Genomic DNA, 24,869 nt, shown 5'->3' on the forward strand with positions numbered 1-24,869 from the left:
TTCCGTTACTTTAAAGACTTCCATTCTATCCGAGATCATTATATTTAATATTTCCAATTGTTTCGTGAATTCTTAGGAACTTTAGGCTATATTTGTGTTGACTGTTCTTTAAAACAACTGTCTTGTAAAGACATCCATGGCGCTTTGTTTACTGTATTCGAATAAATTAGTTTAACAAACTCCAATGGTTCTGTAGACCTAATTTGCTATGGTCTAATTGAACAGCTTTTCCATTCTGAAATACGCATGTAGTTCACGTACAAAATCAACTAGTGTATTGGGTTAATTATAAAAACACTTTTTTTATGGATTTTTTTGTTTTGTGTGTTTCCAATGTATGGATGACGATCGAAACAACGCATAAGTAACTTTTAAAAGCCAATTCAAAAGTTATATATTCGTGTTTTTATAACACAAGCTTTAAAAACCATATTAACGTTTTGTCAACGTTAGTCAAAGCTGTATACACAGTGTTGGTCGGCTACAGTATAATATACTTTTCCGAAACTTTTAACGGATGTTGCCTCACTCAACTGAGACTTAGTTTGTTGGAACTTAAGAAACGTTTCGAAATGGCTTGAGTCAAAAAGAGAATAAGTTTACCCACTTCAGACACCAGGGAACGAGAAATGTGTCTGCTATCTTTCTCTTTGTTGTAAATATACGGAAACTATCCAAGCCATAATAGCAATGCAATCTGTATAAAAGGCATCGATTTTGGATTCGAAATCATCTTTCGTTTGCAGGGAACAAAGTAAGGAACATGTACTAACTTGCTGTGGGCTCTCTGCTAACGCTTGTTTCTGCAGATGAGGAAATCATTGCTTCTACTTTTGCTCGTCATCGGGATCCTCGTGCTCACCGAGTCTACGGATGCCTACTATCGTCGTCGTCGTCGCCGTCGCCGTCGTCGCCGTCGCCATTGGGTTTGGAACGAAAACTCAAACGGTAATCACAGCACTTTGTATTGTAAGGCTTTAGCTCCATCGTAATACATATTCGTACGTTATGAAGCAGTGTTTATAAATGACTAATACTTAATTTAATCTCGCATGGCGGGCTACGACTGTCATTATAACAAGTTTTTCTTGCTTCATACACCTCATGCTATCAAAGGAGTTGCCACATGTACAACTTTGTTGATGATTAACTTATGTATTTATTTTAGTTAAAGACATCAAATTGGATGATGACGTCGCCAATGAAGAGCTAATGCTGTAATCAAGTTTAAATAAACGATAAAGCGCGTGTTAAATAATGAAAAACTGAATAAATTACCTAATTAACAAACCCTGTGAATGTTAATTTTGGATTACATTTTTATTAAGAATTATGTTTCGTTAATCTATTGTAACGGGATCAGGAAATATTCTTGATCCGATGTGATCGCGCCTCCAGCGAAGTGTATGTGTCCCAGGCTCGGTGTCGCTACCATTGTGGGGGTTGTATCCTTGGGCAAGACACCTAGAAGTTCTAACTTTTTTAGGATCAGTATGAATGGTTTTTTATATAAAAGATTTTAATTTAAAACACTGCGATATAGGATTAGCAATTTACACTTATTGTCCGACGCCGTGACAGAGTGGTTTGAGCGCCTGCCTCTATATGGGGTTTCAAGGTGCAACGTTGCTATCATTGGTGGCGTATGCAAGACACTCAACGGCAATTGATTCAACCTAGTGGTCACTAATGGGTTGTCCAAAATATCAACCATACGTAAAAATAAAGACTGTCGTCTTCATAGCACGCGAAGATAAAGTAAACTACATTCATTCATTCTAGAATAATACCGTATTAGTGAAAACATCGGTTTGAAATAAAATATTATTTGCACTGTACAACATTAACTTTATGAAATGATAGTTAGCAACTCGTACCAAGTCGAACACTGCTTGTGCTCATGGTCTATCTTCATACAACGACTGTAACGTATTTAAGTGTTACGATATAACAGCCTCCTAAATATCCGAATTTACGATGACATTTGTTACAACATAACAAAAACAGTCGATGCCATGCTACAGCCTAATAAAAATCTTACACTATACGCTGGGCGTTATCCGTCATCTAAAGTTTTAAAGCAACACAGTCAGGTATTGATGTTCTCTCGAAATGTGACGCGAATATCAAATAACATCCAACCTCTCATGCAACTTATGGTATGGGTTTTATTTAAAGACGTTCGAAATATACGAAAAACAACAGCGGAGCTTGGTATCCATGCAACATATTTTGGTTTTGTGTTGCGAAGTGAGAATTCGTCCTACCTCAAATAAACCGCTAACAATATTCATAATTTTACCCAGACTTTTTTTAAATTTATACGAATAAATTTATTAATAATATTACCCATTAACTAATTTATATTTTTACCCATAAATTTATCCATAATTTTACCCATCAATTTATCCATTAAATTTAACGATTTCTATGAGCCCCAACGGCAGTCATATAACACGAGTTTTCTATTTAATTAATTCATGCCCGTTTACAAGTTACCACGTATATAACTTTGTGGGTGAATTTTTTAGATTCTTTTAGACGCTAATTAGGCGGTGTTGGAAATTGTTCCGCATGTTTAGATATTTACAAAGTTTAAAATACAAGGTGACTGATACACAACACAAGGTATATTTGCTGATGTTCAATTTATTAAAACTGTACTTTTGCAGCTTAAACATAAACGAACACTTATTGTTTTTCAGCCATCCATTTGACGAAATTCATGTCTGAATCTGAAAATTTAAATAAAATTAATATCATGTTAAATCAATAAAACTTATTTATACTAGTATGGATTAGTAACAAGGACAGACGTTATGATAAGGTTGTTCTGTTTCATACACCTTGTGCCCGCTTATGAGATACCATGAAGGTAACTATCATAGGTATTTATTTTAATGACTCATTTTGTATTTTATTTTTTGTGTATTCTTGATAATTTAGACAGAACATGAGTGACCACTGGGTTTCAGGCCTTTGCTGTTAAGTGTCTTAACCAAGGACAAATACGTCTACAATGGTAGCAGTGACGAGCCTTAAACTCGCAACGCATGCGCGCTAACCATTGATCGACGGCATCAGTTGTTAAAACATTTTTTTAAACTTAATTATGCTGTTAACTTTTACAGACGTTAAGCTTTTACAATTGACATATAAAGTAGTACAATTGCGGGCAGTAACTTACTTTCGTTCATTTGTGGCATTTCCTGTTGGTCATAATGGGCACGACGACGAGTAACACTGCGACGACGACGACGACTACCAACCCACCAAGCAGTTGTAGTTTCAGTGAGGACGAGAAGTCCGATGAGAAGCAAAAGTAGAAGTGCTGACTTGTTCATCTGCAATAAAATGTAATTACTACAAGCCATACAAAAAACAACAACAAATAAGTTACTTACGTTATTTCTTTTGAGGAACTAATAAAATATTGCAAAACTCAGCGCCTTTTATTACTAGCGTTGTTTGATTGTTTCCGATCTATCTGTTTTAATCTTCTCGGTAAATGCGCCCCTCAATTTCGTAGATTCGATACGACTGATGAGTTCCTGTGTAAGGCATGAGTACGTGCTGCAAAAGATTAATACGCCTGAAAAAACCGAAACTATTCAGTTTTAAAAACTAGCATCTTGTTTGCTCAGTACCAATCGCAAAGACCGCATCAGTTTTTACTTCAGAAACTTTCTTGTTTTTTCAAATAAACGTTTGTGTATTTTATTAAAAAACTTTAATAACGTTTTACCTTATATGTTGTTCATAGCGAAATCTTACGTTGGCTTGTCTAGACTTCATTATGATTGAATGTAACTTATTTACCCTCGCATGGCAGCGCAAGGACAAACGTTATAACTGGGGTGTTCAGTTTTGTATACTTTGTGCCCGCTTGCGAATTATATCACGTATGCAACTTTGCGTTTGATTGTGCATTAACCTTTTACATTGAGCAAATTTTTATTTTTTGTCAGTTTACTGGGTTACAATTATCACAAATTTTTGCCCAAGGATACATACTCTTCCATAATGGCAGCAGCGATCTTTTACGTTTGCCAAGAATGCCAAAACGTATGAAAAATTTCGATTTAAATATCCATTATTCTGTTTTTAAGACAGGGAGCCATCATTTAAACGTTCATTTGTTTCTTGAGTGGTCATCTTACCAGCTAAATCAATAGTTCGTGTCCTGTCGTTTTGTTTTAATAACTTCCGTTTAGTTTCAGGCCTGATGTATTGTCCCAACATCTGGTATTTTAAACTATTTTTGTAATTTTCTATTCGTATGTACTGACGACAACTATAGTTTACGTTTCAGTAAAAGTAACATTTTTTATTACTTTTAATTGAGGAATTTAATTCTACAATGAAATCAATACTGAATTAGCATTCCAACTTTCCTTTGCAGCATGTTGTAAAAGAATATTGACTTTATTAGAGTATTTGATTACGATAAAGCATAGATTAAATACAACATATGAAACAAAACATATTTACATCTAAAAAACACGAAAATGAGCGGGGTCGCCTACACCTAGCAGACAAGGTACTACGCATATGTAACATAGAGGTCCCTAAACAAGCAAATGATGACTTAACAAAATTAAAATGATATAAACAAGAGCTAAAATAAAGCCCAACTTTTTTATGTTGTCTTTTTCAAAAGCCGATTATCCATAGCAACGTGCGATATACTCTCATTAATTTTGCGTTGGTAAATTGGGGTAAAATGGTTCATGTTAACATTCTGTTTTATCTCTCATTTGGTAGTAAACTGAGATTATTTACAGAAATATATAACCGTTCCTATAAGAGCGTAGAAGAGAATTGTTCAAATCACGTTCAAGAAATATGTGTCTAACAGTGTCCCATCTTACCTGTATGAACCATACGTACAATAGTGCTACCCAATATTCTTAAGTGCAAAATGTACATAGTTTTTGCATGTTCTGGATTTTGTACATAGTTTTAGCATGTTCTAGTGGAAAATGTACATAGTATTAGCAAGTTTTTCGAACATTATTTTTGATATATTTGTGACATGGGAATAATTGTGGTTCAAATACTTAACAACGCTCCTTTTTAGAGTTGTGACAATACAGTATATATTTGCTAAAACTATCATTTGTTTACACTGAAATAAAGATTTAAATACAGCAGATCAATTTTTTAATGCCAATAAATAAAAAGATTTTAAAATTGACCAAGTAACTAAAAAAATGTTAATGCAGGACAAGTTTTTAAGTTGTAAGTGTTTGCTCTTGGTACATGCAGAAGATGTACCCAGAGGTCGTATAAACACCAAGCAGTCCATCTGCCGCCTTTGTGTGTCCAAAATCGAGCAAAAGGGGTGACTTTGGCAATGGGTTTAAACGAACTTATTTGGTTTGTTCTTGTTTTCCTTTTGTGGGAAGGCGTAAAACAGCTTCTATTTACCTTACCAAACATTTGTTCAAAAAAATATATAAATTTACCCACATTAAATGACTAAAATGTCACAAATCAACCGCTTCTAGTTTTGTTTTTTAACTTTTTTTGATACAGAAAACAAATAACACATGTTTTTACACTTTCTAACTTTCAAATTTCTTTTCAAGCCCAAGTTCTTCTGTAATTTACCAAAAAACATACATTTATACCTACTGTGTTATTTTGGACCCAAATTGCCGTTCAATTTGTGTTTTACGTAACAATGGGTTGGTCTACTCGGTATTTCAATGGCTCTGGCCGTACCTACTAATTACATCCGCTAGAGCTCGCTAGAAAGCTAGTAGCTTCTACAATGAAAAATTTATATAGCGACAATTACAGAAAGTACATACAATTTAAGAACACGTAATTTGTTTAACAAGTACGATATTGAAACATAATATGAAATAGTAATACAATGCTAAAATATAAAACATATCAACTAGAAATAAATAAATGCCAATACCACGCGTTTAAGCAATAATATTAAACGTAAACACTATTACATGCCTATTGCATGATTCGTATTTTTAAATAAATAATCCCGTTACATTTAAGGTAGAATTATGTTAATAACTTATCCGTTGTGCTTTGACTGTTATAACAGCTTTGATAACGTTGTGTAGCCAAGTGGGAAATTACAGAATATTTTTCTGTCAACGAATAGTCAAAAGTAACGTATAGGTCAAATTTCACAAGAACTCTTTTAAAACAGCTAGGATGAGGTTTTGTTTTGTGAGAGGATGAAGTGTTTATCGTCTACCATACACTCTATCTTCTCTCGTTTTTTTTAACACTAACGTTAATCTTCATAAGAATTCATGAAACGTTTTAAAATAGGGTGAAGTCTCTTGTCTTTAGAGTTCCATTTCTAAACGAGACTTCCCGTACAATGGTTCCGTTACTTTGGAGACTTCCCGTTCAATGGTTCCGTTACTTTGGAGACTTCCCGTTCAATGGTTCCGTTAATTTGGAGACTTCCCGTTCAATGATTCCGTTACATTTGAGCCTTCCCGTTCAATGGTTCTGTTACTCAGGAGACTTCCATTCTAGCCGGGCTTATTATATTTCAAAACATGTAGCGAATTCTTATAAATTTTCGCTTACGTTAGTTTTGACAACGCGTTAAAAAATTGTTTTGTAAGGGAAAACTTAAGAGATCCATAGCGCTTTGTTCGCTGTTTTTAAATAAAATACTTTAACAAACTCCAATGGTTCTGTAGACTTAATTTGCTATGGTCTAATAAACTCTAATTGTATAGTTTTTCCATTCCGAAATAAACATGTAGTTCAGGTACCAAATTTATAATGGCTAAATTATAAAAATACAAAGTAAAAGCTGTGTTAAATAACTTGAATGTCGCTTAATAAATAGATATGGCAACGATGGTCGTTACAACACAGTTGTTTTATATTTTACACTTTGTGTCCGCTTACGAGTTACCACCTGTGTAATTTTATGGTAGGGCAGTTATAGGAATTGTTTTGTTTTCTTTATTTCTACTAGTGTGTGGGTTTAAAAAATGCTGTTTAATGTTTTGCCCGGGACTAATATGTCCACCATCCTAGCAGCGTCGTGTCTCGAATCGAATCCGTTAGTCTATAGTAGGGGCGCTAACTATGACATCCTCGGGCGTCGTGTATTTATTGCTTTTATAAGCAAAACCACAAGTTGTATTCGTCTTTATATCACAAAATTCAAATATTTAAGTTCTACCAACGTTAGTCAAAGCTGCATACCCAGTGGTGGTAGGCTACAGTATAATATACTTTACCAAAACTTTTAACGGATGTTGCCTCACTCAACTGAGACTTACTTCGTTGGAACTTAAGAAACCTTTTTGAAATAGCTTGAGTTTCAAGGCTACTTAGTCATCTTTCTTTTGCAGGGAACAGAGTAAGGAACATGTACCAATTTGCTGTTGGCTCTCCACTAACACTTGTTTCTGCAGATGAAGAAATCATTGCTTCTAATTTTGCTCGTCATCGGGATCCTCGTGCTCACCGAGTCTACGGATGCTTTCTACTTTCATCATCGCCGTCGTCGTACTCGCCGTCGTCGTTGGACTTGGAACGAAATAAAAAATTCAAACGGTAAGCAAAGCATCTTGTATCGGAAGGCCCAACGTTTCATTGAAATAAATGTCAAGTAAAATAAATAAATACATGGGTGATTAATACTTATTTTAATCTCGCATGGCGGGCTACGACTGTCATTGTAACAAGTTTTTCTTGTTTCATACACCTCATGCTATCAAACGAGTTGCCACATGTACAACTTTGTTGATGATTACCTGATGTATTTATTTTAGTTGAAGACATCGAATTGAATGATGACGTCATCAACGAAGAGATAATGATGTAATCAAGGTCAAATAAACGATAAATCATGTGATGAATAATTGGAAACTGAATAAATTACCTTGATAAAAAGCCCTAGTGAATGTTTTTGTTAGATTACAACTTTATTAAGAATTATGTTACGTTAATATTTTGTAAAAAAGTTGGAATGGGATTTTGCTTTAGCATATTTTTGCCGATGTGATTACGCCTACCACCAAGTGGATATGTTATCGAGGCTCGGTGCCGCTACCATTGTGGAAAATGTATCCTTGCGCAAGACAGTTAGTAGTTTTAGCTTTTTAGGATGTATTTAAACGATGTTGTCTATAAAATAATCTAAAGTTAAAACACTAAGCCACAGAACTGTTTTTCTACACAGTATTTCAGAATACACACAGTATTTCAGAATAATACTGTACAAGTGAAAATTTCAAATGTTTTCAAATCAAATATTGGTTGCACTGAATAACATAACTTTATGAAATGGTAACTAGTAACTCGTGCCAAGTCAACCACTGCTTGTCTTCATATCCTATCTTCATACTACGATATTAAAGCATTTATGTGTTATAGTGGGGGGGAGATGGGACACCTTTCACACATAATAACCAAATATCCTGATCGTGTTTTAAACAATTAACAACGATCTGTGGGAGCCGTGAAGATAAAGTTTTATAAAAATTCGTTGAATGTTTGTTTACTACCGAATTGAAGAAGAAAATAAATTAAAAAGCTGTCCCATCTTTCCCCACCCTACTATACTATATGACAGCCACTGATTTATTGAAATTGTAGCCGACGGCTGTTTATTTCATACACCTTAACTTTGTTTATTAGTAAGGTAAACTGAAACCGTTCCAGAACTATTTGTCGGTAAATAATCAAAGAATAATCGTCAATATTTTGAACGTAAGAAACACAAACTTAGATTTCTGCGGCTCTATTTGTTTATATTGCACTTGGACTTCCGTTTCATAAAAATCTTATAGAAATTGTGACTGAAGCAACCGAGAAAATTGATTGTTTGAAACAGGAATGGCTGCGTACCAGTATTTAAAAAAACGTAAGGCTGAAACATTACTTAAAACACGAATAGGCAAAGTTTGGGAATAAAATTTGTTTTTCGAATATATAGGTTCAATGAAAACGGCAAAGAGGGTTACAGGTATAGGGCATGATATACGTACAAACAATGTCAGTAATTTCATTGGGACAATAAAAAAACATTTCCTAAAAATTAGAATGTTTTTAAACAAACCGACATTTTAACTCCGTAGTGAGCATGAGGTGTATGAATACACCATGTGTGTCTGGTGTATAAGAAAACACCCATGTTATAACTCGACAGTGAGCATGAGGTGTATGAATACACCCTGTGTGTCTGGTGTATAAGAAGACACCCATGTTATAACTTGACAGTGAGCATGGGGTGTATGAATACACCATGTGTGTCTGGTTTATTAGAAGACACCCATGTTATAACTCGACAGTGAGTATGAGGTGTATGAATATACCATGTGTGTCTGGTGTATAAGAAGACACGCGTGTTATAACTCAACAGTGAGCAAGAGGTGTGTATGAATACACCATGTGTGTGTGGTGTATAAGAAGACACCCATGTTATAACTCGACAGCGAGCATGAGGTGTATGAATACACCATGTGTGTTTGGTGTATAAGAAGAAACCCATGTTATAATTCGACAGCGAGCATGACGTGTATATTTCTACAGTTTTGTGGCAGAAGATTCTTCCGTATATTTTTGTAGTGTTAACGATGGGCCATCGTCCCGCTTTTCAAAACCTCAACACGTTGTATAAATAACCACACACTTCCCGATAAAACCAACAACAATGACAGAACCCCTAATTCTGACGTAGATCCTAAACCACAATCCGAAACTATTTCCCTTAAAATCAGGTCATATCCAGTTCAAATTTTAAGAACATGATAATTTTATAATTGTATTTGCTTTATTGACTCGAAAATGGGCAATTCGTGTCATTTTATAAAATATCTATAGAAGAGGAAGTAAGCGTCCTGACCGCACAGGAAATTCAGCGATTATTTCAACATTTTAGGTAAAATTGCGGTCACATGAAAGGTATATATATTTAATGGTCTCTCAAATCAATTGTCACAAAATTAAAAAGAAAAAATAGAAAATATGAATGTTTTTATTTTGTTCACTTTATTTGTTATGGTAGATGCCAACGCATTGAGGTAAGTAGTCTTAAACGTTAAGTTTATTTGATGTTTGGCACAAAATATTGTATTTTAAATTATATTTAGCTGTATATATTTTACTTCAGTTATATTGTTGATGCCATGTATTCCAATAAACATGTTGGTATAAAAACAAAACGTAAGTGCAGAATTTTTAAACTGGTGTAAATTAAACAAAAATTGCAAAGGTGTCATTGGTAAAAGATATAATATATAAATTAACCATTATCTTAAATTTACAAAATGCAGAACGTCGAGTTTATCATGAATGAATAGTTACATTTTGGTTTTAAATTTGCTGCTTTAAATTTTGACCCAAAATATGGTATTTATTAATTTTTTTAATTTCTATTAAAGTTATTTGTTTTATCCCGTTATTACCGTATTTTTTGTAAGCTATAAATATTATTGTACCTTAGTGTACCACTAGCCATAAATACCAATTTAATATTTTACTTTGCCCCCCCATAGTTGTATTAATTCGAGTAATCTGTTTTTATGCAGAAATGACCGGTTTTCAATTGATCAAACGGTTATGAACGGGTTACGCACAATCTTTGAAGGTATGGATGAATGATTGTAGCTTATCCTACTACTTTAGAATTTCCACATATGGCTTACATGGAACCGTTTTCAAATTTGGTTTTAGAATTTTTTTTAAGAACAAATCTTTTTTTGCCACAATTGATAAAATATTGTCTGTCTTGGTTGTGATTACTTGACTATTTATTGTCGTGTGGCGTGAAAATCAAACCGTGTTTATTTCGTAACGTACACGCTATATTGACGCAACGCTAGTTATAAGTGTCAGTTACATTTACTACCGCATAAGTGAGTACCACGTATACGTGCTATAATATGTTTCGCATAGACTTTTGTTAATTGTTTGAAACACGTTGAGGATAATTGAATAATATGTGATAAAGTGTCTCGTCTTCCCCCCCCCCACTATATATCACAATTCGCCTATAGAATCAATATTTCACTATTGTAATATTTAGTAAATTTAAATCATTTTTTAAAAAATTTAATACAGTTTCATGTTAGAGATATTCTTATTTGGTAATCCCAAACTAATGATAAAACAATACACAAAACAAATAATTAGGTATTTTAGTTGTTTTCTTAATTTTTTCGTTAGCGAAATTATAAAAACAACACAAAATATTTTGTTGTTTATCACGAAAATGAACGTTTAGATATAAATTAACTTTATAATATACTTTTTAGGGTATGAAAATGCGCACAACAACAGAACAAAACGTATTGGGTAAGTGTTGCAAAATAAATATAAAACGTTATCTATAATTTAATAAAACACCCAATTTAATGTTTCTGTATACTAATTTGAATTTATCCAATCAAATTAAGGTATAGTTCTGTGCGGTAAGATTGAACACGTTTAGCACATAATTTCTAAATATCCTGATCCAGTTTTGAACAATTAACAACCGTCTATAGGAGTCGCAAGGATACGGTTTTGAAATTCTTTAAATTTTGTTGTTTACTACCTAATTAGACGTAAAATTATACGTAAAAAATAAATGAAAAGGTGTCCCATCTTTCCCACGTTAATATATGTTTGTTTTTAATGTTTGTTTTGTAATATTTTATCATCATTGTATAAATTAACTTAAATGTTTTTGTATAAAACAACTAATTTTTATTTTCATAAGTTAAAATATTACATTTAACAGTTTGTTTACTTTATATTGCAAGCGCAACATAACAATTTATTATAAATTTAGGTCCAGTGTCGTGTCCAGACCAGAGTGTAGAATGGGTAAGTTATAACTCAAAGTGAACTTACACATTAATGCTGTATTGCACAATTCTTAACTGAATGTATAGTACTGTGGATTAAGATGGGGCACCGTTAGCACATAATATCTGTTATATAGTACTGTGGGATAAGATGGATACCGTTAGCATATAATATCTGTTATATAGTACTGTGGGGTAAGATGGATACCGTTAGCATATAATATCTGTTATATAGTACTGTGGGGTAAGATGGATACCGTTAGCACATAATATCTGTTATATAGTACTGTGGGGTAAGATGGATACCGTTAGCACATAATATCTGTTATATAATACCGTGGGGTAAGATGGATACCGTTAGCACATAATATCTGTTATATAGTACTGCGGGGTAAGATGGATACCGTTAGCACATAATATCTGTTATATAGTACTGCGGGGTAAGATGGATACCGTTACCACATAATACCTGTTATATAGTACTGCGGGGTAAGATGGATACCGTTAGGACATAATATCTGTTATATAGCACTGCGGGGTAAGATGGATACCGTTAGCACATAATACCTGTTATATAGTACTGCGGGGTAAGATGGATACCGTTAGGACATAATATCTGTTATATAGCACTGCGGGGTAAGATGGATACCGTTAGCACATAATACCTGTTATATAGTACTGCGGGGTAAGATGGATACCGTTAGCACATAATATCTGTTATATAGTACTGCGGGGTAAGATGGATACCGTTACCACATAATATCTGTTATATAGTACTGTGGGGTAAGATGGATACCGTTAGCACATAATATCTGTTATATAGTACTGTGGGGTAAGATGGATACCGTTAGCACATAATATCTGTTATATAATACCGTGGGGTAAGATGGATACCGTTAGCACATAATACCTGTTATATAGTACTGCGGGGTAAGATGGATACCGTTAGCACATAATATCTGTTATATTGTACTGTGGGGTAAGATGGATACCGTTAGCACATAATATCTGTTATATAATACCGTGGGGTAAGATGGATACCGTTAGCACATAATATCTGTTATATAGTACTGTGGGGTAAGATGGATACCGTTAGCACATAATATCTGTTATATAATACCGTGGGGTAAGATGGATACCGTTAGCACATAATACCTGTTATATAGTACTGCGGGGTAAGATGGATACCGTTAGCACATAATATCTGTTATATTGTACTGTGGGGTAAGATGGATACCGTTAGCACATAATATCTGTTATATAATACCGTGGGGTAAGATGGATACCGTTAGCACATAATATCTGTTATATAGTACTGTGGGGTAAGATGGATACCGTTAGCACATAATATCTGTTATATAGTACTGCGGGGTGAGATGGATACCGTTAGCACATAATATCTGTTATATTGTACTGCGGGGTAAGATGGATACCGTTAGCACATAATATCTGTTATATTGTACTGTGGGGTAAGATGGATACCGTTAGCACATAATATCTGTTATATTGTACTGTGGGGTAAGATGGATACCGTTAGCACATAATATCTGTTATATAGTACTGTGGGGTAAGATGGATACCGTTAGCACATAATATCTGTTATATAGTACTGCGGGGTGAGATGGATACCGTTAGCACATAATATCTGTTATAATGTACCGTGGGGTAAGATGGATACCGTTAGCACATAATATCTATTATATAGTACTGTGGGGTAAGATGGATACCGTTAGCACATAATATCTGTTATATAGTACTGTGGGGTAAGATGGATACCGTTAGCACATAATATCTGTTATATAATACCGTGGGGTAAGATGGATACCGTTGAAATATTTCATTTTCCTTATACGGTTTACCAAGTAAAAACACTCTTTTAGAGTCGTGAGGATGCAATCATATTCCGTAATATTATATTTACTACTAAATTGGGCAAAAATAATATATTCCAAACACAAATCGTTTTACAATTCTACTGGGTAAGTTTTAACTTTTCTGAATTGTCAAAAAAATGTTATATATAATTGAGTAGGAAAGATGGACAACTTTAGCACATAATATTCAAGAATCGTGTTTTAAACAATTAACAACGGTCTATGGGAGTCGTGAGGATACGGTTACTACCATATTGGACTACAAAAAATGAATAAAAAGGTTTTACATCTTCTCCCATCACACTATATTACAGTTAATCACCTACGTTTTAACTTTCATCATATTCTACCAGTAGTTCTGATTAAATGGTTTAAATTTGATTTCTATTTGTTTCAGAAACAACTGGCTGTGAATGCGGTCGTTCTTGCTGCCGAACAAACGTAGAAAAACGAGTCTTAGGTTAGTGAACATAAGTTATTCATTCACTGTGCTGCATTCACTTTTATAAAATAGATTTATTATAAAATTACAAAATATTCAAACTTAACCCTCCCGTACGTTTAGTCCTGTGGTTACAAATTCTTGGACCACAATAGTTTATTCCTGTTTAAATTTTCAACTTGTTAAGTCAATTGAATGAAAAAAAAGAAACTTATTAATCCTCGGTTTAAGCAGCGAATGTCGATAGAACACGGGTGTTCTGTTTTATACACCTCATGCCCGCATAAAAGTTACCCCGTATGTAACTTATTTATCCTCGCAGGACAGGGAAACGGCAGTCTTTATAACACGGGTGTTCTGTTTCATAAACACCTCGTGTCTGCTTACAAGTTACCACGTATGTAACTTATTTATCCTCGCATGGCGGGGCAACGACAGTCGTTATAACACGAGTGTTCTGTTTCATACATTTCGTGTCCGCTTACAAGTTACCGAACATGCAACTTTAGTGTTTTTCTTTATGTACGACCATTAGCCACACTATTGAAACATCGTTTATACAGAAGGAAGAAACGCCTACCAGGGTGAGTTTCCCTGGTTTGCCGGGGTCTTTCTTTGGAGTTCAGAACATCAAGGTTACAAATATGAGTGTGGGGGTGTCATGGTTATGCCCAGATATGCTGTTACAGCTGCACACTGCATAAGAGATTTATGCCAGCGGGAAACCTATGGGTATGCATAAACGACAGTCAATATAACACGGGTGTTATGTTTCATATACCTCGTGCTCGCTTATTAGTTACCACGTATGTAACTTTGATGTTTACCTCTTTTTTGTAACTAATGATTTCTCATTAGGTAATATAATAAAACCTCATAAGGTTTCACTGGTTTAAACAATTACCCGTAATTGTCAAAAAAGGGCGAAATACATCGGTAGCAACATTAAGCCACGAGCCCAAACGTAATACAAGCATTTTGATACTTACGCTTTGACTTCATTACATTTGCTTGTATGTTAATGAAAACACAAATCAAGGCTGCTGTTATAATTTTTTCGAAATTAAAATGACTTTAAAATTAAGACTGGCCGTGCCGGTTTCAGTTCGACAGTGAGCGTAAGGTGAATTTACAATGTGTTACCAATTGCCTTGTGAATATCTACTCTATAATTATAAGCCATCCAATATTTTCTTGTGTTTGCCAGAAATTGGTTTGAAACAAACGAACTGAAAATCAGCGTTGGAGCCAGAAATTTAAATTTGAACAAACACAACATCTCGCCTGACGACACAGAACTGTATAAAGTTGAATTTGCGAAGTGCCACGAAAAGTCTCCAATGAAAGGGTAAACAAATGGGTTTAAATTGGGTTAAATTAAATGCACGTCATTTAATTAGTTTATTTTTTATGTCAATAAGTAAATGTCATTTATTTTCATCGCATGGCGGTAAAACGTTCCATACACCTCGTGCCCGCTTACGAGTTACTACATATGTAACTAATATATCTTCGCATGGCGAGGCAACGACAGTCGTTGTAACACGGTTGATCCCGCTTACGTTTGGTCACGTATGGGACTTTAGGGGTTATTGATTGTTGAAGTAAAACATGAACACTGTACAATAATGCATGCAAGGGCTCATTCTATTGCATGTAACAACAACTTAGTTAACACTATAGCTTGTATAAAGTAATGACAGCATTATATCAATATTTATTCTTTAAATATATTTGCATATTAAACTAACCATGCCAGTAATGCGAAACATGTATTTTTTATTATACTATTCATTAACCGTAGTTTTTGTCGGTTACGTTTTCGTGTCAATCCTGACTGCATTCTTTTACATAAGAATCGTCCAAATCTATGAGCAAAAAATCAGAGTTAAATTTGTGAAATTTTATGCAGACAGACTTTAATTAATATTTACTCTCTTCTGATGATGTTCCTTTCTTACAGAAGGCTTTACGTCGACTTAGCTGTCTTGCAAGTTGAACAAACCTTACGCCCATTTCCCTTTATCTGTTTGGGAGATAAACAGTTGCAAACTAGCCGTGGGTGTATCGTCCTTGGCCACGCTGCCACAAGGAACCAACCTCTATCTAGTATCCTTCAAGTGGCAACCAATACTGTGCTGAATAATCGACAATGCAGGTTGACATACAAGGCTGATACTGTGGGTGTAATGCAACCCCATCATATGTGTGTGTTTTCAACGAATCATGGTCACGCACTTGGTTGCGATGTAAGTCAATATCAATTTTTTTAGTCAATATCAAAACGTTATAGTTAAAGACTCGGTGTCATTTAAGACAAACATATTTACTTCAAAATGCACATGGCGTCAGGGTGCATATTAAAGACAGTAACTTGGTCCACCAACAGTGTAAAATAGGTTACTTTCCGCCAAGTTACTGTCCAAAACGTCTGCTGATAATGAGTTTAACATTCAGACAGTAACTTGGTTCATCATCAGTGTAAAATAGGTTACTATCCACCAAGTTACTCTGAGAAACATCTGCTGATCACGTGTATGTAAACGGAAAAGCGCTAAATCTAACTTTTACAGGGTGATTCTGGTGGACCGGTCGTTTGTCCAATTGATCCTGTAAATCCATGTTCCAGCTACGCGCTTGTCGGTATTTTCGAATCGAAACTAACCTCGTCATGCCGCAGAAATCGGATCAACTTTATTACAGGCATCTCGAAAAATATTCCCATTGGAGACTGGGTAGAACAGAACACTATGGTTGGGGAATCGCAGCCACAAATCTGTATGTTATAGGTATGAACAAGATATTACAATAAACTTGTATGTATTTCAAGCAATTGCGATCACTATTTATTTCTTGCAAGAGCAATACCTGACAAAAAATCACTTAATATTATATTCTGTCATGACTATATTAAATTAAGAATAAAACATAATACTTATTTGGGGTATATTTTTCAGAAAGTTTCTTCACCTATTGCGGTATCAAGAACGTGTTATTTTCGAGATCCGTAAAATTGAATTTTATTAAAATTAATGTGCATTGAGAACTGACTTTTTTTATTTTATGTAGGTTGTGTAGATAATACATATTGCGTTACTTTCGATATGACGGTCGATTTTATAAAACAAAACAAAAAATTCAGATCCGCAATGCAAAAAAAAGTGTAAGAAAAAAAGGGAATTAGAAAAACAGAAAAATGGGGTGTCATGATTCAAAACCTATCATGTTTAAACGGACTTTCGTATAACGACTGTTGTTTCCCCGCCACGTAAGAATAAATATGTTGCATACGTGGTAACTTGTAAGCGGGTTCGTGTTGTGGAACAAACGCCCTGTTATAACGACTGTCGTTTCCCCGCTATGTTAGGATATATAGGAATAACTCGTTCATTTAATTGTGCAAGAAAACGAATCTATTGCTTCCTACTTTCCTATGTAATCAATGTTAATGAGGTCTCTTTTCACGTCGAGACTATAAACTGTTGCATCTCCGTTTATTTGGAGCCATTCTCTGATTTTGATCCGAAGTGTATGAATCAGCGAACTGAACGTGTGGTATAGCAACCTCAGTGGTCAGTAGAGGATTGGTTGAGCTTTTGAATTCCAAGAACCAGTTCACAAGTAGTTTAAACTCATTACTTCCGTCACCTTCCAATTCGAATTCCTGAAAAATATAATTTCTACATTAAATAGGTAATTTTTGACACTCATTCATATATAACTGCGCCTTCTTTCTATGCGTCATCCTTCATTCCTTCGTCTCTTGGCTGACCTTCTATTTTAAGCAGCGCATGGTCTGAGTGTGTTGTGTTGTGTAGATTACTAGGTTTCTGTCATATCGTGAACGTAAACTATGTTGTTATAACTATTATCTAAATGTGTTACAGCTTATTTAAGGTAATTAGAATGAAACCAGGGACCTAACTTTAAACACCTCTTAATGGTTCACGTCAGTAAAGTTAATAAACCGTATACAAACTGAATGAATGAATGAATGAATGAATGAATGAATGAATGATGACAGAATGAAACCCGAGTGTCAAATTACCCAGATAAGTTATTTTGTACATTTAAGTGATAAATACCCATATAAAGACGACCTGAATAGGACGTCAAAACGTAGGTCAGCAAAATGCTTGACGGAGCAGTTAAAATACAAGTTTAAAGAACCTGAATTGATTGAAGTTGTTGTATTGCCTCTTTTAATATTCGATATCCTTCACTTGAAATATCGCTGCGATGCATTTTCAAAGGAGATATGTTGCCAAGACAACCAGCCAAGTATTTGACGTCATCATCGTTTAATCGTTGATACCACATTTCAAGTTTGATCTAAATACAATGAATATTGAAAAAAATATTTTTAGTAATCTGCTATCAGAGAATAAATATAACTTATCATTTCTCGCATGACAACAGCAGTCGTTAGGACAAGTATATGGTTTCATACACCTCATGTTTACGAGTTACTACCACGTAGGTAACTTTCGTGATTGTTTTTAGTGATTGACATTTATACAACCATACCTAAATAAGCAAATGTTTTTCTTAGATATGTTACCTCAGGACACAAACGCTAAGGCAGCGGCGAGGAGACTTTTATACGTATAGCATAAATATCTGGTCTTGCGACGATCGCTTGAAACACATTGCAGTTCGAAGTTTAAGTTTAAACTATATATTTCATTTTAGAAGATTATTTTTATTTAAGTAATGTAGATGTAAAGCTTTGACAATATATTTATCAAATTATTTGTTTTAGAGTCCGGTATATTTAAGCAAAAAATCTACAAACTTTATCTGTTCGTTGGTAAATAGCGTTCGATAAGATTTCCATGTATGGACTCAGACTAGAGTTCGTGAGACCGACAAAGTTAAGCTGCTCTATCAAATTAAGATGAAGTATAAGGGACTCCATCAGAGAATCTGTGAATTGGATTCCACTGACGGTCAATGTTGAAATCTGCGAATGTTTTAAACAATTGTTAAATTGGATATTGATTAAATTGCGTCTTTTAATTATCTACTTTGCCGAGCTAAATAAATAATCAGATTAATACAACATGTATGTCTTAAAACTTTGATTATCTAAATAAATATAAAACGAACAATTTAGTTGTTGCGTGTTTGTAACATTGCCTTATATTGCTTTTATATTGTACCAACCGTGGATGACGTTCCGTGTATTCCACGAAGCAAAGTCTCACACACATCCGGCGTTCTATAAAGATCTAACGCCAACTTATGTGGTTCTGTAAACGACTTAAATGCATATACCATGTCTCCAGCGACCATAAGTTGTTTCGGAGACCACATTTCAATTTCCATCGGAAAATTTGTTTCAAATGCTCTAGAGGTTTCGGCGTCGTTGTATTCATGAAGCCAACCAAATCGTTTGGGAATGTCTCCGTGAATTTTTCCACTGGGTGACTTTGTTTTGCAGAGCATTGACGTAAGGAAGTTCTTTTTTTCTTCGTAATCTTGAAACATTTTTGCGGGAAAAATGAGTTTCAATTGTTTATATGAATAATAATTACAGATTCCAAACATAAACCTCAACACAACATCCCATCGTGAATCTTCAAAGACTGATTGAAGTTGTTGGAACTCAGGATACGACACAAAGAGCATTAAGTATACAGCTGCGTAGAATTCCTGCCAGGTGAGGTGGGTGAAGTAACTTCGTTTATTTCCTTCCAAGATTTTCATTCGTAATCCAGACGATTTATCGACATAAGTGTGGAAAAAGTTTGTAACCATTGCATCAGCCAGTTCCACGGCATCAAAGTCACTTTTTTCGAAAACAAGTTTTCTCTTTTTTATTCCATTGTATGCCAGATGAGCAAGTTTGACCATTTCAGCTCCAACTTTATCCAGGGGAACCTCTCCTTTCAAATGGGACGACTCTACAAACCTGGTCATGGAAAAGATTAAAACTTGAGTCATTGTTTTAATATCACTGCCTTCGTTTGAGAGCAAACAAGACACAATGAGAATAAAATTAATTGGAAGATAACACAGATGAGCAAGGTTTGGTTGTTGGTCCAATATTTTCTTGATGGCTGGGTACTTCTCTCCACAAAGCTGTGTTCCAAGAATTTTCTTTGCTTCTTCCAGGAGTCCAAGAACCTCAAATATGGAAGTAGGTCGATAATCGGGGTGCAGATTGTACATTGGACCTGGTCTAGATGTGACTACTATTTTAGCTTTGGGTAGCAATGTAAAGTTGAACAAATTCTTCATGATATCGACCGGTTTTGATTTCCCATCAAGTTTACAGACGTGGGAGATCATGGCAAACTCTTTTGTTGAAGCTTCATCCAATCCATCGAAGAGGATGGCAACATTTGGATTTTTATGTATCCATTTAATCAACGCCTTGCTTTCCTTTTCAGTGTAATTAACACTAATTCTACTGTTGGTGGTTATAAATTCCAGGGGTGTCATCGGTGTATCAAAATTGATGTCTTTAACATAAATGAAGAACAGATATTCAGTGTCAGGTAGGAATTCATGCTTGAGAATTTGGTTTACCATCATCTTTGAAAGAGTGCTCTTCCCAACACCAGGAGGTCCGACCACCCCAACAATGTTAGCATGTTTTCTTATGTACTCAGCTTTGGCAGCTTCTGTTGAACACTTAACTTCAGCATCAAGTTGCGCCTTTTCCAACGCTTTGTCGAACATTTGGCCGATGGTTACTGAACGGTTGTTTACACGATTTGAACTTAGATAGTCTCTGCGTTTCATCTCTTCTTTCCACTTATCATCTATTGGTTGTCGTACATCTGTCATCTCAAGTCTTACTGCTTCTATATTACGATCAAGTTGTATTGGCATGTTGGATTCTCCAATAACTTGATTCGAACGATCGACTAACTTGCATTGTAGATTTTTACCTGTTTTATCAATTCAAGTTGGTGTGGATGTTTAATCGTGAAGTTCATTTCTTATCTTAAGTGAGACAGTTTGCTTGCATACCACTCCGTTAGATAATAACCAGTTAAACAAACATTTTAAAAAGTATATATTACAGTTTCTGTCTTTGAAAGGACAAAATGTGCACAGAAACATTAATAAATTTAAATATCTTTAAAACTTGTAGATGTTTACATACACTGCATTAGATTTACTATTTACAAGGGCAGCAGGGCGCAACGGTTAACGCGCTCGTCTCTGAAATAGAGGGTGTACGTTTGAGGCTCGCCCCCGCTACCGTTATGAGCAAATGTGGCATAGGTACGTTTTTTATAGGTTGTTTAAATTGCCAATCATACCTTTTAAAAACTAAATATCCAAGGTATAACCATACAGGATAAAATTAATAGTAAATCTTGATATAACACTTGATATAACTATTATAGTTTTCACGATATGTTTTAATCAAAACAATCGAATCTAATGGTTTAAATCTATAGATCCAAAAATCTATATCATTATGTGTGTTACCAATGGCAATTAACGGTAAACAAAGATGACTCACCGATTGGTTGAACGTCGACAGGAGCAGGTTCTGGATGTTGATGAATATGTAGTTCCTGTACACTTCCAAACTCAAATCCGCCAGTTGTTGTCATGTCTGTATTATCCTGTAAATAATAAATTAGAGATGATAAGCTTTCTTGTGGTAAATATATATATGTATATATATGCATATACCAAAAGACAGCTTATTACGCACAAATATATTATATATATATACACACAAGCCTACCAGCAGTAGTAGAGTGTTTAAAAATCATTAACAAAGGAAGCCGATTGCAATGCACATACGCCCACGTTGGGTGTACCAACATCCTGCCTTGCACATTTAAGCGCTGGGATAAAAGCCAGGAGCGCCCACCAGACAAATGTATTGTGTGCGGAAAAATATTTGTTTTCCCTTTGAAATAAACTATGGAATATATACGCCGGGAATATTCGCCACTAGCCAGCCATTAGGATTGCGAGGATAAATAAGTCACATTCATCCAATATTCAACTACATCATGGTGTACGTTCATATCACTCATTAGATGATACAGAAACCCCATTTCTTTGTACATTTACATAAAAACACAAACGTAACGAAATGGAGGAGGCAAGCGACACTCACCCCGTTGTACAGTTTGCCACATATGGACGTAACATGGTCAACAGAAATATACAAATACAATAAACAGTGACGTATAGGTCACCGACTGTAAACACGTTATCATCATTACGTAATTTCCGGTTGAAAACACGCCTCTAAGGTTTCGATGTGTAATTTTTAAACAAACGCACTATGGCCTCCCACATTTACAAACGATAACGACATACCGCTATACGTGTTTTCTAACTTTGTATCGCTTACAAAAAACAAATAAACACACGCCGACCATGCACACAAGCGCCGTTTCCTGACGTGACGTTGGGTTCCACAGGACATAGTAGGTTCTATATAATCATCACATTAGCTTCGTGCTAGAAAGCAGTTTTGTCTTGCTTATTTTTATGATTAACTCAATTCGAAGTTACTGGCAGAATATATTGGTAACTTATTTGAACAGGTATAGATTACACGGTGAAAAAATGGTTTATGTCCTAATTATCTCTCTCTCTCTCTTTCGCTCTCTATGTACATATTACGGTGGGGCAAGATGGTGCACAATTTCAGTCTATAGTTTCTCGTCCCATTTGGTAAAAAATAAAGAATTTTAAAACTATATCCTCACGACTCCAATAGACCGTTGTTAATTGTTTAAACCACGAGCCGAATATTTAGATATTACAAGCTGAATGTGTCCCATCATCCCACCCTACTATATGTATCCCAGACCTAGTGTGAGGTAGAGCCCAGTGTAACATAATTACATAACGTATATTTTTATTTATCTCTTTGAAAATGATAACGAAGATCACGTTCATTAAAACAACGCAGTTAAGGTAATCAATAGCAAAACGACACTCGTTTAAACAAGATTTTGATAAAATATGCGGAAAATTGTCCCCCTAAAGGCGTGTCTGACCAACACAATACATTCGTTTTTTTTTGTATAAAAGCCGCTGTAACAAAAAAGACCAAACACTCACATGCTGTTTGTTTGGTTTTATTACATACTGCTTAAGATTTCAAAACATAGGGCGGTTAGTTTAATATTCTTTCGAATAAAATATTTTTTTTATTTTAAACTTTACGAACTTCTTTATATATTTATCATCTTGATTGTTTTGTTTGTTTGAAACAATTATTGCTCCATGACGACATGGTCTATCATTTTGGCAAAACACCATCGAGTTTAACTGTAAAACACAGATCACTAACCTAGTTGAAATATTCCTTGCAATCAACCGGATCGTAAATATGTTTCTGGTGTCTGGTTGCTGGTTTAGTTGTTTATTTGCAGAGCTTCGTAGTTAACGATTCCTTGCGTAATAACAACAACGTACATGCGAAGGTATACGGTGCCTTGATCTGCTCTAATACATAGATTACCTTGTATGCATATCACCAACCCGGAAACCGGGAAACTCCTACTACAATGACGTCATATATATGAGATGGGAACTGTGATACACTCTTACCAACCGCATTGCTATAATAAGTCAATATATGACGTGTGTAGCGTTGGTCTGTATGCAATATAGGCTGGGGTAAGATGGGACACATTCAGCACATAATATCCAAATATCTTGATCATGTTTTAAACAATTAACAACGGTCTACCGGAATCGAGAAGATACGGTTTTATAATTCTTTGGTTGTTTTTGTTTACCCCCAAATAAGAAAAAAAATAGTATTAAAGAGTGTCCCATCTTCCCCACACTACTGTATGGTTGTATTGAGAACCATTCTATATAATTCTTTTAAAACATGCGTTTATGGTTCAAATTATAATCGTTTTAGATGTTTTTGTTGTACAGTAGGGTGGGATACATAGGCCCTTTTTTATTCTATTTTTTCGTCTCTTTTGATTGCGAGGATAAATAAGTCACATTCATCCAATATTCAACTACATCATGGTGTACGTTCATATCACTCATTAGATGATACAGAAACCCCATTTCTTTGTACATTTACATAAAAACACAAACGTAACGAAATGGAGGAGGCAAGCGACACTCACCCCGTTGTACAGTTTGCCACATATGGACGTAACATGGTCAACAGAAATATACAAATACAATAAACAGTGACGTATAGGTCACCGACTGTAAACACGTTATCATCATTACGTAATTTCCGGTTGAAAACACGCCTCTAAGGTTTCGATGTGTAATTTTTAAACAAACGCACTATGGCCTCCCACATTTACAAACGATAACGACATACCGCTATACGTGTTTTCTAACTTTGTATCGCTTACAAAAAACAAATAAACACACGCCGACCATGCACACAAGCGCCGTTTCCTGACGTGACGTTGGGTTCCACAGGACATAGTAGGTTCTATATAATCATCACATTAGCTTCGTGCTAGAAACCAGTTTTGTCTTGCTTATTTTTATGATTAACTCAATTCGAAGTTACTGGCAGAATATATTGGTAACTTATTTGAACAGGTATAGATTACACGGTGAAAAAATGGTTTATGTCCTAATTATCTCTCTCTCTCTCTTTCGCTCTCTATGTACATATTACGGTGGGGCAAGATGGTGCACAATTTCAGTCTATAGTTTCTCGTCCCATTTGGTAAAAAATAAAGAATTTTAAAACTATATCCTCACGACTCCAATAGACCGTTGTTAATTGTTTAAACCACGAGCCGAATATTTAGATATTACAAGCTGAATGTG

At 34.9% G+C, this 24,869-nt stretch overlaps 2 protein-coding genes and 3 long non-coding RNA genes across 6 annotated transcripts; 3 read left to right on the top strand and 2 right to left on the bottom strand.

Moving 5' to 3' along the window:
- The first annotated feature begins 595 nt into the window (after window positions 1–595).
- On the top strand, window positions 596–1,290 carry LOC149725562 (uncharacterized). The gene is made up of 3 exons (XR_016386327.1): window positions 596–754; window positions 810–948; window positions 1,169–1,290. It is a non-coding gene; the product is annotated as an uncharacterized LOC149725562 (long non-coding RNA).
- A 1,343-nt stretch (window positions 1,291–2,633) lies between these two features.
- On the bottom strand, window positions 2,634–3,912 carry LOC149725563 (uncharacterized). The gene is made up of 3 exons (XR_016386325.1): window positions 3,405–3,912; window positions 3,188–3,344; window positions 2,634–2,735 (listed from the first exon to the last, which is right to left on the bottom strand). It is a non-coding gene; the product is annotated as an uncharacterized LOC149725563 (long non-coding RNA).
- Window positions 3,913–7,195: 3,283 nt separating this feature from the next.
- LOC149725564 (uncharacterized) lies at window positions 7,196–7,896 on the top strand. The gene is made up of 3 exons (XR_016386326.1): window positions 7,196–7,360; window positions 7,416–7,557; window positions 7,776–7,896. It is a non-coding gene; the product is annotated as an uncharacterized LOC149725564 (long non-coding RNA).
- Window positions 7,897–9,385: 1,489 nt separating this feature from the next.
- On the top strand, window positions 9,386–16,912 carry LOC149725565 (serine protease 27-like). Its single transcript, XM_089891094.1, has 9 exons — window positions 9,386–10,028; window positions 10,536–10,594; window positions 11,262–11,301; window positions 11,780–11,814; window positions 14,067–14,129; window positions 14,675–14,843; window positions 15,319–15,459; window positions 16,075–16,360; window positions 16,685–16,912. Exons 1-9 carry the CDS (start codon window positions 9,973–9,975, stop codon window positions 16,898–16,900), a joined length of 1,065 nt encoding a protein of 354 aa, XP_089747220.1. The 5' UTR covers window positions 9,386–9,972; the 3' UTR covers window positions 16,901–16,912.
- A 203-nt stretch (window positions 16,913–17,115) lies between these two features.
- LOC149725566 (NACHT, LRR and PYD domains-containing protein 7-like) lies at window positions 17,116–24,557 on the bottom strand. 2 transcript variants are annotated; one of them, XM_089891093.1, is made up of 6 exons: window positions 23,398–23,865; window positions 21,595–21,700; window positions 19,278–21,010; window positions 18,907–19,074; window positions 18,282–18,443; window positions 17,116–17,775 (listed from the first exon to the last, which is right to left on the bottom strand). In XM_089891093.1, exons 2-6 carry the CDS (start codon window positions 21,686–21,688, stop codon window positions 17,584–17,586), a joined length of 2,349 nt encoding a protein of 782 aa, XP_089747219.1. In that variant the 5' UTR covers window positions 21,689–21,700; window positions 23,398–23,865; the 3' UTR covers window positions 17,116–17,583. The 2 variants fall into 2 exon arrangements, 1 of the variants encoding a protein (XP_089747219.1); XR_016386343.1 differs by lacking the exon at window positions 17,116–17,775 and having other exon boundaries at window positions 18,306–18,443; window positions 18,673–19,074; window positions 23,398–24,557.
- Between the last annotated feature and the right edge of the window lie 312 nt (window positions 24,558–24,869).

Source organism: Ciona robusta, chromosome 13, assembly GCF_009617815.1.
Source record: "Ciona robusta chromosome 13, ASM961781v2".
Lineage (NCBI taxonomy): Eukaryota > Metazoa > Chordata > Ascidiacea > Phlebobranchia > Cionidae > Ciona > Ciona robusta.